This window comes from Delphinapterus leucas, chromosome 12 (genome assembly GCF_059928025.1).
Source record: "Delphinapterus leucas isolate spDelLeu-1000000601 "Yukka" chromosome 12, BTC_Dleu_Yukka2, whole genome shotgun sequence".
Lineage (NCBI taxonomy): Eukaryota > Metazoa > Chordata > Mammalia > Artiodactyla > Monodontidae > Delphinapterus > Delphinapterus leucas.
In genome coordinates this window covers 83954532-83969948 of record NC_143140.1, presented here as the reverse complement: position 1 = coordinate 83969948, position 15417 = coordinate 83954532, and the positions used below count along the sequence as shown (strand labels likewise).

General features: G+C 40.0%; 1 protein-coding gene across 13 annotated transcripts in view; it reads left to right on the top strand.

Moving 5' to 3' along the window:
* The window catches only part of IPCEF1 (interaction protein for cytohesin exchange factors 1), a 195891-nt gene that overhangs the window by 105741 nt on the left and 74733 nt on the right, over positions 1-15417 (top strand). For 10 of the 13 annotated variants that reach the window (XR_016395259.1, XM_022559836.3, XM_030760277.2 and 7 more), the window contains 2 exons: positions 9144-9183; positions 9787-9956. The exons of 1 other annotated variant lie outside the window; for it this stretch is intronic. Coding sequence is in view for 11 of the 12 variants with exons in the window: in XM_022559836.3 (XP_022415544.2) it covers positions 9144-9183; positions 9787-9956 (210 nt within the window). In the remaining variant the exon portion in view is untranslated. The remainder of the gene's footprint in view (positions 1-9143; positions 9184-9786; positions 9957-15417) is intronic. 2 more of the 13 variants (XM_022559844.3, XM_089922175.1) reach the window with 1 other exon arrangement.

The following is a 15417-nucleotide window of genomic DNA, read 5'->3' as shown; positions in this document are numbered from 1 at the left end:
ATCTGTGTGGTGATCTAACAGCAGAATGGGCCCCGATGCGTTTGCTTCACAAGAGAGAGCTCTCCATTCGTTGTTCACAGAACATGTATTGCCTGGTCTTTATGTGTACTGTGTGCTGTGAGCAGCCCAGATACGATTCCAGCCCCCATGGGAACCTGCTCTGCCCCGCACTCCATCCCTGTGCTCATGGTGTGTGTCTCAGGGATGTGGTGATATTCAGGGATGAAGTGAGGAATCTATTTTCCACCTTTTTGATCAACTAGAAAGAGCTGAAATGTTGGCAGCTTGTTTTTTTAGGCTCCATCAACAGAACTCTATGTTGAATTGGCTGTGCCAATGCTGCCTTGGACACAGGAGACTGTTTTGCATATTTTCTGTCCCAAGTAGGACTTCGAGTGGAGAAGTGCATGACAGCTATCTGGGGAACAGATGACTGGGTGAGGGCTTGTTAGCTACCACTGGAAAACTTGTGTCCCTCCTCCCAGCGCCTCTCCTCCACCCCATGCCTTCCTATTTCTTGGGTTCCTGATTCTTAGTATTTGGTGGATATGGTTAAAACAGGATGCTGGAGAGCTACTGTGTTTTTTGAGGAAATAGTATTTTACCTTCAAGGAAACGCCAAGGGTCATCTCTCCAGGTGGGTTCAAACTTAGTGTCAGCTGATCCCAGGGGCTTTTCTCTATGTATGTGCCTCTCTGGGGGAAGAAAGATGTTGGAGCAACTTTTATGTTGCTTTTCTCTGCTGATGTTAGCAGAGGTATTTTTCAGCTCTGAGTAATCAAACAGTAGAGATGGCTTTCCAGATATTTGTTAAATCTCCACTTGTACCAGGCACTATTATTAAGGCATTATAGGAAGTAAAATTTAATACAAGACCCAGTTAATCTTTTGGTAAATATTTATTGAATGCTTCCTATGTGTCAGGCATCACTCTAGGTGCTAGATTTTGAAGTCATGACGTGTTCAAGAATCTCAATTCTGTCTTGAATGCTTGGCCAATCATTGACTCTAAGCAAAGTCGTCATTCAACTACAGAGCTGATAAAAGAGATTTGATAAAAAGCAACATTAACAGGGGAAGTGATTGAGTAGCTGTGTGGGATAGAGGGTTGGACTATTATATGGATTGTGTTACTACCATGTATGTACCACTCAGATATATAAACAGATAGATTATAATATCCATTTAAGAGGCATCAGCAAAGCATTGTGGAATATAAAAGAAGAAGTAGTAACACTGAGTTAAACAATAGGCGTAGGAGCCTGACTGGCCTGGGTTCTAGTCTTGGCTCTGCTACTAGCTATGTGTGATCTGAGGGGAAGTTACTTAAGCACACCGAGATGAAGTTCCTTTTGTGAAAAGGAAGGTAAAAATAGTACCTACCATGAAGATCTTTGGGAAATAATATAAATCAATTGTTACAGTGACTACAAATAAATAACACTGGGTGAATGTAAGATTTTTATAAGAGCTCATGCCTTCTAAAGTCAGAAAGGGCTTTATGGTGGAGGTGGCATTTGACCTCGATCTGAAAGGATGAGTAAGCATTAAGCAGATGAAAAAATGGGGGAAGAGAATAAAGCATTCAGAAGTATGGAGTTGTTAAAGTGCCTGACATTTCTCTAGGATAGAAAAAAGTCTAAGGTGCCAGGAGCGGAATTGGACAGATGTCTTGGTGGGATATTGAAGCTACTGTGGGAAAGGACTTGCTTGTCACTTAAACTGTGATTTCAAGATGGAATCTCATACATGAAATGACTGGCTTCCATTCAATAATGGTTCTGCAGGTTCACACGTAGACACTCCACTCTGCTGTAAATACAGAGCAATGATAGACAAAGAGAAACACAGAAAACAGGGAAAGCACAGTTAGGCTCAAAAACACAGTAATCATCTCTATGGATCAGAAATTAAAAAGTGGCAACATGACTGAAGCTACGGCCTGCTGGGCACCTACCTCATCTGGAGGCAGGAAGCAGTTTGCCTCCTGGTCCAGGTTAGGGAGGTGGGAAAACGCTCCGCTAAATATGAGGGAGCTATGGTCACTTCTTTTTTTTAATTTAATTTATTTATTTATTTTTGGCTGTGTTGGGTCTTGGTTGCTGCACACGGCCTTTAGTTGCGGTGAGCAGGGGCTACTCTTCCTTGCAGTGCACGGGCTTCTCATTGCGGTGGCTTCTCTTGTTGTGGAGCATGGGCTCTAGGAGCATGGGCTTCAGTAGTTGTGGCTTGCAGGCTTCAGTAGTTGTGGCTCTCGAGCTCAGTAGTTGTGGCTTGCAGGCTCTAGAGCGCAGGCTCAGTAGTTGTGGCGCACGGGCTTAGTTGCTCCGCGGCATGTGGGATCTTCCCTGACCAGGGCTGGAACCTGTGTCCCCTGCACTGGCAGGTGGATTCTTAACTGCTGTGCCACCAGGGAAGCCCCTACGCTCACTTCTCAATGACAGTGGTAAATGGCGGCTCCCCCACTTGTGAAAGGGGCTAAAGATGAGAAGAGAAAACAGTTGTTGAAGCACTGCCTGGGGTTACACAATTCCACAAGCTACCTGAGAGCCTAAGAAGGGAGGAATAGGGACACGTATCAAAATCAGGAGCTAAACTTAGTCACCAGCCAGACCAGCAACTGGATAGGCAGGAGTTCCCATGACGGCGTCAGGACCTGATTGTAGGACCAATTCCACATCAGGTGGAGGCAACGTCCAAATGGATAAGGAGGGAGGTGCGGCCATAATGGGGGAAAGGGGAGCAGAGAGGGAGGGAGAGACTGAGAGAGAGAGGGAGGGGGAGAGAACATAAGGCCCTTCCACTCACAATTCTGCAAACTTAAAAGTCCAAAACAGATTTGAGAAATGCTAAGAAAGATAGACTCTCAAATACAAAATTCAAGTATAACTTTATTTTACATAAAAACAACATTTTAAAGCCTGACAAAAATTTTTAAATATGAAGCTCAAAGAATCTTTTGTACAATTTTGAAAGAAAAGCAGGCACAAATGAAAAAGTATAAAATGCAAGTGGGCTTTGAAAAAACTGAGGTATTGGAAAAGAAACCATATGTTTGAAATAGAAAGCTCAGTAAATGGCATACATTCCACGTTGGATACTTTCTAAAAGAGTGTTAGTAAATTGAAAAATTTATGCAGGACACGTATGGCACAGGGAGATAAACAGATTAAAAATTAAGACAGAAAATTAAGAGCAGAAAATAATGGAATAGTTAAAAAAAAAAGAAACAGGTAGAAAGATTGCTGAAATTTTGAAAGAAAAGACCAAAACATATTCCAGGTTGTAGAGAACTAAAGGTTTTATATATTGCAGGAGGGATTATAAGTAGGACACTTTGAAAGCAATTTGGGGATACCTGCAATATTAAAGATGCACGTATCCTATGACCACGAAGTCCACTCTCAGATAAATACTCTAGCCCAGAGGAACACGTGTCGAGGTGCACAGTGCAGTTATACAAAGTTGTTAATTGCAACAGTGTTGTGATAGTAAATTAAATGTGGGTCAATAAGTGAATGGATAAATAAATTGTGTCATTTTCATTCACTACAGTGCTATATTAGAATTAGAGCTACTTGTCTCAACATGGAAAAAAATCTCAAAAACACAATACTAAAAATTAAGTATCTCCATTAATGCTATTATTTATAGTATTGTGAATGTTGCTTAAATACTAAAATTGCATTGGAATGATAAAAATCACATTCAGCTTAGTGTAACCTGGGGTGAGTGAGAGGGAAATGGAAAAGGGAAGTTGTACGTAGGGAGACATGAGTGTATTTAGATTTCATTACCTTAAAAGTAAAATCAAAGAGTAAGAAAGAAAGGAAGGAAGGAAGAGATGTGTGCTCAATGAGTTGAGCCTCTTGATATGATAGAGTTGAGCCTCTTGATATGATAGAGTTGAGCCTCTTGATACCATGTTGTTAAATTGCTTTTCAATTTCCACATTCCACTATCAGTGAGTAAGTGTGTATCTGGAATTTACCGCAGGAGAGATTATAAGCACAGGAGTGTGGTTTTGAAAAAACACGTGACGATCTCTCTTTTGGCCCTAGGCCCTCCTGTTACTATCATGTCTCCTCTTTTCAATCAAGGTTCTGGTGAGACTAGTCTTCAGTGCTGTGTTGACTTCTTTAATTCCCATTCCTCCCCAACCCACTGGAATTTGTTTTCCAGCCAACACGACAATGAAACTGTTTTGCCAAGGTCTCCAGTAACTTTTTCTTTCTCTTTGACACTGGTAGTATTTAATGGTTTGGGCTCACCTTTCCCTTCAATCTGTCCCTCACTTCCGTGGCAGCTCCTCTGCTGGTTTTCTTTTGTCCTGTGCTGTTCTGCTTAGTCTCCTAGACCTTTCCTGCTGCTTCCGTGTAAACATACTGGTCTTCCTTCGGATTCTGACTTCAACCCTTTGACATTCTGCACATCTGGGTTATCTTATCCAAACTGAAGACTTCCACTCTCTGTACCCTGATGATTCCTAATTTTGTCTTTATTCCAGATTTCCTCCAAATCCTTAAACCCTTAAGTACTATATATACTGACTGTTTCCATCAGATACCTCTTATGTACATCAAACTCAGTATGTTTATTACTGACTATATTATAATTCAGTATATATGACTGTGTCCTCTATATTGATGTCATTTATCCCATTGCTTAAGCTAGAAACTCTTTCCCTGACACATTGCTCTCCCTCACTTACCATGTTCTAAATTCCTCCTCCTCTTCCCCCACAGCTCCCTGTCCGTCCTTCTTTTTCTCCTCTCTCTTTCTTCTTCCCCTTCGCCCTAGTCTTTTTTTTTTTCCTTTTTTTTGGCGGTACGCGGGCCTCTCACTGTTGTGGCCTCTCCCGTTGCGGAGCACAGGCTCCGGACGCGCAGGCTCGGCGGCCACGGCTCACGGGCCCAGCCGCTCCGCGGCATGTGGGATCCTGCCGGACCGGGGCACGAACCCGTGTCCCCTGCATCGGCAGGCGGACTCTCAACCACTGCGCCACCAGGGAAGCCCCCTAGTCCTTCTTTTATAATATTTCTCGAATTTCTCTTCTGTGTAGAAAGTGCCATTGCTTCCAGCTTCCCCTCAGACTCTAGTCCTTGCTTCTCTGTCCTCCTCCGTTATACAACATCAACAACCAAAGCAAATACCTTAAAGGCTACTACTTTGTGAATTTTACTCTTGAAACAAATATTTGCATTTTACCATTTACTCTTGTGACTTTGGGCACAATACTGAACCTCTGTTTGCTTCAATTTCCTCATCTGTAAAATGTGCATTATAATAGCACCTAAGCCATAAATGTGAGAATCCAATCCAGGTATTTATGAAAAGACTCAGAGCAGTGACTGGCCTATGGCAAACATTATATGAGTATAAGCTTTATATATATTTCTTAGCTATCATTGTTTTCAATTACTGTCTATTGTTATTATAAAGTCTCTTATCTGTCTTCATTTTTCACTATTAGAGATTTCCTTTTCATATTCACTTATTAAGTAATATTAAAGTGGTTAGTCTTCTGAAAAAAACTAAGCAAGTTTTTCATGTATTTTTACAGGTAAAATTTTAATGTATAAAAGCTTTAAAATTCTCTTTACAAAGTTGAGTTTAATTTGCCAGGAAGGAGGAAAGATGTTTGTGGGGCAAAGGTGTTTGTGGAGAAACATGCCTAATAGCTTTATCAGCTGGAGCTGGCTTGGATCTAAAATATTTAGGAATTGTTGTGGCTTCGTTAAAGTAGTGCTAAAATTGGCAATCGTGAAGTTTTACACCATGGAACTTGGGTAAATGCCACAAATCAAGACTAGCATAACACTATATAATTTTGCTTAATACCAGGACCATTGTGAAGTTTGATGTAATGACAAACCACTTTATGGTGAATTTTAATATATCATGGGGGGTAAATTGTACCTGTAAGAGTTAATAGTTACTATATATATTAGAAGTCAATATAATAATTACCCTGATCTTGGTTGTGAGCGCCATCATTCAATATCAGAGGAGGTCCATTTGTATATTTTACACTGGTTCCTTTTTAAGTTTATACAGCGTGTGATTTTGAGTGATTAATGGCCAAGTGAATTTTTTTAACCACCTTAAAAAGTAAAAGAAAAATAGTCTTTTTCAATAAAAAAGGAAATATTTATTTAAAAGAGAAAATTTTCTCAAGTTTTAGAACCAAGTTAGGGCAAATTCAGAATTTGGGGTAATTCTTCAGTTTTACCTACAACATGCCAATGGGAAGAAAATTGTGTGAGAAAAATATCTTATTAGGCTTCGGATATTTGTTATGATTGTTATAATTCCCTATGGAAAAACTGTCTCATAAACTGCACACTGCTTGCTTGGCTTTTTGTCACTCACCTAGTGAAATAAACCACATGTAAGATCTTTATGAAACTGACTAGTTCGTGGGTTCCATTTCCTGTTGTGAGGGGTTAGATGTATCTCAAACTCACTAAAGTTCTCAAGATTGTTTTCATTCTTTCATGTAAACCAATTTAGGTTTCAAATTCGTATATTTCAAGTGAAACTGAAATTCTCTCTAATTTATCATTTCTATAATATGCAGTTCTGCTTCTGGTTGGGGGGAAACAGTTTGAACAGTTATATAGATTCTACAATAATTTGCCTTAGGAGAAGTACTGTCTGAGGAGGGCTGACTCGATGACTAAACTCCCAGCCCCCCTTTAAAAAAGTCTGAATAAAGTCCTCTCGGTGTTGGGTGCTCACATTGCTTGAGGTATTGTCCTGCTTAGAGCCCCACTTCTCATCCAGCCCAGGTGCAAGAATCTAGCGTAGACAGAGGCCTGGTTTGGGGCAAAGTTGAGACAGAGCCTACAGTTTGATAGGGGGCTTTCTCTAGAACCAGCCATAAGGTTGGGTGGTAGAGCTGGAGAGCCCTTGCTGCACTGGGAGCCCATAAGCGATGGATGGCGGAGATTCACTGGCTCCCAGTCAGGAGGCTTGGAGTGGGTGATGCTTCCCTTTACAGATCCTACAGCTGTCCTCTCCTACTTCTCTCTCTTCTTATCAGAGCTGCTCTTTTTGTATGAGCTAATGTGATTTACCTTGTTCACATGGGGCCAGAACGTTCTAGGAATGCCTCTGTCTACAACTCCCTTTTCTCCCTATTCCCCTGGTTCTTAGTTTGTCTTGAGTGCTTCCTGGGGTCTCCTGTAGCCCAGATTTTCTAAAAGTGTTCCTACTATCTAAATTGACTTACTCTCTTCTTCACCTTTAGTCCTGGCTCTCAACTAAGTTCTAGCTATCCAAATAGTATACATTATGCAAATAAGATATTTGGGCTAATATATTTTGTTAATAGGTTTTGCTGACCTCAGATAATTGCCTATAGAAAAGACTCCAGGAGACCATTTGAAGGAATGGTGGGAATTTTAGACCAAGATGCAGGTCAGTGTGGGAGATATCTTATGAAGCGGAGCTGAGACTAGAACTTGGTCAAAAATGCCTAAATTTTAGTTGTGTGTCATGACTCTAGCATGTCTACTCTTGACTAAAATTTAGAGCAGTTATTGCGTTTGTCATGTCCGTTTTTCACAAGGCTGATTAATTTCTTAAGGAATAAAATTTTCTTCTAACATTTGTAAAATAAAAAGTCGGTATGGGATTTCCCAGGAAATACAATTTAAGCACTTTAACTTCATCATTGTTGCTGAAGGAAATACAAATCCTACCTATCTTGAAAATTACTAGGAAATTTTTATTTATTAGATATGAAGTACTTGTTTATATCTATAATCATGTATTATAGTACATAGTCACATAAAGTATTTTTAGTTTTTAGTGCATTTTCAGGTACAATCCTGTTAAATATTTTTGAGACCTACAGGATTGGAATTATTATAAATATCTTGATTTTACGAATGAGGAAGTTGGTTTCGAGTAATAAACAGATTTTTCCATGAGTAACACAGCTACTACATATGACAACCGTGAGTTGATTTCAGGCCTCTGGATTTTAAAATCCCATTTTATTTCCGCTCTGTCATATTCCCTCTTCAAACATATCATAGAACCATTGTAGCTATTAGATCAATAGTTAGATATGGAGAATACTAGCCAGGTACATCGAAAATAACATTATAAAATCTTGTAATAAGATTGCATACCAATTTTTAGAACTGCTTTTCAATTATGTACAATGTTTTTCAAATTCTCCACTTGTTACCAGAAAAGATTAAGTCAATTAAACTTGACTAAATTCGGTTTAGATATTGTGGAGGAAAAAATGAAACTTCTTTAATCTAAAATGTTTCTCTCTCTGCACACACACACAGAGCCGTTGAAAGCATTTTTTTTCTGTTTTCTATTTTTGCTGATAGTCTGATGATTTTACATGAATTGTTTAAAATGTATTGTGAAAAACATGTATTTCAGATTGTCTTTTGTCTGATTTGAATATCTGAAGAGCTAGTATCAAATAGAAATTGGCAATTAATTTATCTTCCATAAAACATACGAGAAACATTCAGAGATACTTAAGGCAATATGTAATTTAAATCTAGATGTAAATAAGAATTTCCTGATAAGGAGGGTTGATAGGTACTTAGATCTCACCAAAAGAGGTTGTGGAACTTCTTTTTTCTGGGATGTTTACTTCATGTGGCTTAGATGCAACCCCATGGTATTAGCAGGACCATGAATTTAACAATCTGATGTGAACCTGTAGTATTGTGACATTGCAATGGTTATCTTGCAGGTTTATTTAAACTGCTGTTATTTAGAAATGGCACAAAAAGAAGCACAACATAATTTTGTCTTCTCTCACAAAAAATAAAAAGGGAAATATTTTTATTATTTTTAAGAACTTGAGTGAACGGTGTCCTGTCATAACTAAAGCGGTAGTGAGAAAGATGCCTGTGGGTGGAAACAGGAAACATTAGTGATAAATGCTGTTACGTATTTTTTTCAGGTGCAGCTCCATGTCTATTGATTCTAATTAGCACATTTTGTGCCTCAGCTAGTAGCTCCCCTTTAGCTCTGCTTGGAGAGTTTTTTTTTTTAGCTTCCATCCTGCTCATACATACTGCCACCTCCTCCCTCTTTCTCTCGTTACAAATGTTACAACACAATCAGAAATTTCCTCTTTTCTTTCCTTCCTGCATTTCCAGCAGGTTCCCTTGCGTCAGAAGCAGAGAAAGAAAACTAAAGGTAATTAGATCTTTTGTTTCTTTATCCCGTTTGTGTGTGTGTGAGAGTCCTTTTCTCCTGGATGCCTTCTTTAGGATCTGATTTTTGTCTGTCTTAATGCTAATATCAGAAGGTGGATGGCAGATTAATTTGGGGTTCTTTTGGATCGATTTTAAGAAATGACGGCATGCTGTTCATTTGGATTAATCCCCCGTGGTATGTCAATAGAGCTTAGAAAGACTGGCACTGAGTCGGGGAAGTGGCCGTGTTTCTAGGTGGGCATTAACCCTTTGGCATCTCTTGCATAACTACTGCTATTATTGTTGAAACGAGCTGTGTTAGTGCAGTGATGTGCCTGCCAGACTCATGATTTTCATGTTTTCAGCTTATTCCATTGAAGAATATTCTTAGACTAAGACTTGCATGTGAGTCTCACTGTTTCCTTGATCATATCTTGTACCTTCTAAGCACCAAATGAATGGTTAAAAATAAAATCGATAAATTACTTTCTTTTTGCATTTGCTTTGCATAAATCTTGGTACAAAAATCCAACTCCCTGGAGGTAAACAGCGAACACATAGATCAGGGTACGATGTTACCTACCTTTTCACATAATTGTTGCAGGTTTTTTCACCATGAGTCGGAGGAGGATATCATGTAAAGACCTGGGGCACGCTGACTGCCAAGGGTGGCTATGTAAGAAAAAGGAAAAAGGAACTTTCCTAGGCAACAAATGGAAAAAGTTCTGGGTGGTCCTGAAGGGATCATCACTGTACTGGTACAGCAATCAAATGGTGAGTCCGCTGTCTTCCTCCTGTCCCAGGACCCTTTCACAAAGGGTGGGTCAAAGATCATTGTGGAGCAGGTGAACCCCATGGGAAAGATCATTTTTATTTCTGGGACTTGGAACAGGGCAAAGAAACAAATAAGTTCTAGAAACTGTTTCTGTAGGTATGTAGGTTATTCTATTATACTTGATGGAGGAGAAAACCATCCTGCTTGACTAATCTTTGGTTGAAGAGGGGCATCCAAATATATATCCTTATTGAAGGAGGATTTCAGGGCCTGTTAATGTTACTCTTCCATGGTAGATGCTAATCATTTCAGGATTTCCTTGGACAGCCCTTGATATGGGAACTTGACATTGTTAAGATCTCTACTTAAAAAAAAGGGACTCAACTTTAAGACCTATTGGGGTGTAAATTGATTCAGTCCACAGGAAGCTATTTTCTTTTCTCCTCCTTTATTATCTTCTTTTCCTCTGACCTTCTCTATTAGGTGGGTTGGTTTTGGAATCGCTAACCTGTGTGCCGGCATTGTGTTGGTGACTGTCATCTCTCGTTCTTTGGCATGTACAGTGAAGGCATTAAACTAATGATGCTTGGACAACACTTGATAAGAAAGCTGCCTCATTTATCTTGTAATAGGCACTTCACTTTCGTGGTCTGCTTTGCAGGCGAGTTTTCTGTTGGAAAGGGCTGCAAATAAAGTTACTGTTAAAATGTGTACTGATCTTTCCTGGCTTGAAGCATTCTGAAAACAAAGATATTTGTCGAATACTGAGTAGAGACCTTTCACAAAGGAACTCTCTCCATGAACACCGAGTAGCCATTTGCTGATCTCAGGAGAGCCTGAGTTTCTCTTTGTGGTAGAGTGAAGGTCAGCAATGGATGTCCTTTAATCCATTAAGGGAAAATCATTTAAAAATTGACCACAAGCCAGAAGAATTCTTTTTACGTGATACCATTATTTTAAAATGACTTGTGTATGCCCATCTCTCAAGCAACAGAGCTTTAGGGCAAATAACTTTATAAATGTAAAATAAGTGCCCCGTGTAGTTTGTGGCTGAAATTTTTAGTCAATAAATTTACATTCACTGGCCACTAATCAAAAAGTTGTGTACCCACATAATCCAAGGCACCTGTCCTGTAAGGATTTGATTAAACTGGACCCAAATCCAATTCCAGTGCCCTGGAATAAGCATCCTCCCCTGTGCTTTTCTCTGTACTCCCCCTCCCCTGTCCCCTGTTCCTAAGCTTACAGATTTGGTTTCACCCAAAACATGGAACAAAATTCTTCACTGAGTTTTATAAAAATATATATTTTTGAGCTTTTGGTGAGTTTTAACAATTTTATCAAATATTTGGGAGCTTCACAAGAAAGAAACACCTTGCAGAGTATGCAGTCTTCCACTATCTTCTTTTTCTCTCTTTTCTTCTCCCCTCCTGGATACATTTACCAGGAATACCATGGAATAATTTTACCCAAATTAAGGCAAACTGGAGCTGGGGTCTCACCTTCTATCCTAAGGGATTTTTCCTGAACAAATACAGCTTCCTTCTTAACAAAGGTTAATTAATTATGGTTAATATAACTTTCTCCCTCTCATTTATAATATTTTAGGCTCTTGCTTTTGGTTAGTTGTGCAAGTGGTAGTTTGCATCTTCTATGAAATGAGAGGGCTTACTGATTTACCTTTTAATAGCTCTCTAGGAATTTTCTGAGGCTGTTGGAAGGATTGGGTGCTGATGGAGCATGACACATCTGTGGGAAGTAACAAAACTCAGATATAAGCATGGCATTAATTTTCTCATTCAGTCACATTATTCTGCACGTATGTTCTGGTACTGCTCCTGTCTTCATAGGATCGAGCCCCCTCGGAACCACACATACTTACAGATTTGGCTTATTTGGCTTCATAAGTTCATCTGGCTTAAGTTTCTCTTAGAAGAGCAATGAATTACCTATTTTAGGCATTAGGAATCTCACGTACTCGAATAGAATTAGATTAGCAACATTGAATGGAGAATAAATTGACTGTTATTTGGCCACAGAATTATTCTATTAAACTTGTGGTATGTAACAGAAGGACCCTTTCAACTTCCTAATTCTATGACTCTGTGTTACAGAGGAATAATCACTACACACACACACGCGCGCGCGCGCACACACACACGCGAGCGCGCGCACGCACCCACACCCTGACATCTTAATTACATGTTTGTTTGGGGGAGAAAAGGCTACTCAGTGAATACTTAATTAACGGTCATAGTCCTGCTATCTGTGTGAATATCAACTGTGAAATAATTGCCGAACACATACCCTCAGGCTGAGAATATTTATTTACTTTCTGCCACTCAAGGAATTCAGATTCAACAGAGTAGCTCCCAAGGCACCAATGTCTTAAGAACAAACTTCTGTTTCTTCTACCTTCCCTGTTCCCCATGCTTTCTCATATGGTAATGGAGCTGATAGCATCACAGCCAGAGCCACCTCTTATCGAATGCCTACCGTATGTCAAGGGAGAGTCGAGGCACCTTTCGTACACACTCTTTTTAACTTCTCCAAAATACCCTCCAAGGTAGCAGTTGTCACCACGTTTAGAAAGTTGGGAAGGCTGAGACTCATAGAACTTGTGTACATTCTTCAAGTGACCCAAGTCCTAAGGGGAGGGGTACAATAGATCCTCTTTAGCCCCTTTGACTCTTCAGCCCCCGGTTGTTGTCATATGCCAACCTGACCCCATGCGGGGACCAGGATAAACGATGTGGTTCAACTCCCCTATTGTCTGCGTTCAATGGGGTTTGGAGAGAACAACTCTAGAAGTGAAACGTGGGGCCGTTCTTTTGTGCAAGTACAAGTGAGCTCATGGGATCCCTTTGCTTGTCTCTCTTGTTCCCTGACACTACCCGAGGAGACATCATCCTCACCTCTCTCAGCATTTTGTCATTGTTGTTACCTAGTAACTGACGCATGGTGTACTGCCTTCTTCCATCACTCTTTGCTGCTTTAAAAAGTACTACGCAGATTTCCTTGAGAAAGGTCAAGTCCAGACACTCATCTACCATTTTTCACACCCCATATTATGTGCATAAAATGTGATGCAGCACACAAGAATTTATGCCATGTCTTACAAAACCATATTCAAGTTGAACAGCCTTAAAAATCCAGGCTGTTTAAAATCCTGGATTGAAATCCACACAGTTGTTTTCCTTTGCCTCTAGTACCAATTCATTTCCTGGCTCCTGGGCGTCTCCTGACCTGTACCTATCTTACTTCCCCAGCTTCCCCACCTCCACCCAAGCTTCAACTACAGAACTGCTTTTAATTCCTTATTAATGTCCTATATGCTGGCTGTCTCTTTAAGCCTTTGCATATGCTGTTTTTCAGCTCAGCAAACTCTTTGCCTTCATGCTGTACAGTCTTTCTCCCACCCAATTCCATCAAGCTTATTCCTCCTCGTAAGTCAAATTTTAGTTTAAATAGCGCATCCTCGAGGTGTTCTTACCTTTCCCCTGACCCAAATTAGGCTGCCTCTTCTTCTCCCATAGCAACCTATACTTATTACACTTATCTTCCTCTTTCGTACATGTTGTTAGACTTGCTGTTTTCCATAATTGATAATAATCTCTGTAGAGAAAGACCGTAGTATATCTTTAGCGCCTTAGGTAGTGTCTGATACTTCCTAGGCACTCAAGTAATATTTGTTGATTTCATAAATAAATCAGATTTAGGAATCATCAGCATTTACCTTATCCATGGGAATTTTGAGAAATGGGATGGTGAATAAGGACTGCTTTTTTTTTTAAATTTTATTTTCTTTATTTTTATACAGCAGGTTCTTATTAGTCATCCATTTTATACACATCAGTGTATACATGTCAATCCCAATCTCCCAGTTCATCACACTACCACCCCCACCCCTCCACTTTCCCCCCTTGGTGTCCATACGTTTGTTCTCTCCATCTGTGTCTCTATTTCTGCCCTGCAAACCGGTTCATCTGTACCATTTTTCTAGGTTCCACATATACGTGTTAATATATGATATTTGTTTTTCCCTTTCTGACTTATTTCACTCTGTATGACAGTCTCTAGATTCATCTAGTCTCTACAAATGACCCAATTTCGTTCCTTTTTTTGGCTGAGTAATATTCCATTGTATATATGTACCACATCTTCTTTACCCATTCGTCTGTCAATGGGCATTTAGGTTGCTTCCATGACCTGGCTATTGTAAATAGCACAGCAGTGAACATTGGGGTGCAAGTGTCTTTTTGAATTATGGTTTTCTCAGGGTATATGCCCAGTAGTGGGATTGCTGGGACATATGGTAGTTCTATTTTTAGTTTTTTTAGGAACCTCCCTACTGTTGATAGTGGCTGTATCAATTTACATTCCCAAAAACAGTGCAAGAGGGTTCCGTTTTCTCCACACCTTCTCCAGCATTTGTTGTTTGTAGATTTTCTGATGATGCCCATTCTAACTGGTGTGAGGTGATACCTCATTGTAGTTTTGATTTGCACTTCTCTGATAATTAGTGATGTTGAGCAGATTTTCATGTGCTTCTTGGTCATCTGTATGTCTTCTTTGCAGAAGTGTCTATTTAGGTCTTCTGCCCATTTTTCGACTGGACTGTTTGTTTTTTTAATATTGAGCTGCATGAGCTGTTTATATATTTTGGAGATTAATCCTTTGTCCATTGATTCATTTGCAAATATTTTTTCCCATTCTGAGGTTGTCTTTTCGTCTTGTTTGTAGTTTCCTTTGCTTTGCAAAAGCTTTTAAGTTTCATTAGGTCCCATCTGTTTATTTTTGTTTCTATTTCCATTACTCTAGGAGGTGGATCAAAAAAGATCTTGCTGTGATTTATGTCAGAGTGTTCTTCCTGTGTTTTCCTCTAAGAGTTTTATAGTGTCCAGTCTTACATTTAGTTCTCTAATCCATTATTTTTTTTTTCTTTGCGGTATGCAGGCCTCTCACTGTTGCGGCCTCTCCCGTTGCGGAGCACAGGCTCCGGACGCGCAGGCTCAGCGGCCATGACTCATGGGCCCAGCCGCTCCGCTGCATGTGGGATCCTCCCGGACCGGGGCACGAACCCGCGTCCCCTGCATCGGCAGGCGGACTCCCAACCACTGCGCCACCAGGGAAGCCCCTCTAATCCATTTTGAGTTTATTTTTATATATGGTGTTAAGGAGTGTTCTAATTTCATTCTTTTACATGTAGCTGTCCAGTTTTCCCAGCACCACTTATTGAAGAGACTGTCTTTTCTCCATTGCATATCATTGCTTACTTTGTCATAGATTAGTTGACCATAGGTGCATGGGTTTACCTCTGGGCTTTCTATCTTGTTCCATTGATCTACATTTCTGTTTTTGTGCCAGTACGATATTGTCTTGATTACTGTGGCTTTGTAGTATAGTCTGAAGTCAGGGAGTCTGATTCCTCCGGCTCTGTTTCTTTCCCTCAAGACTGCT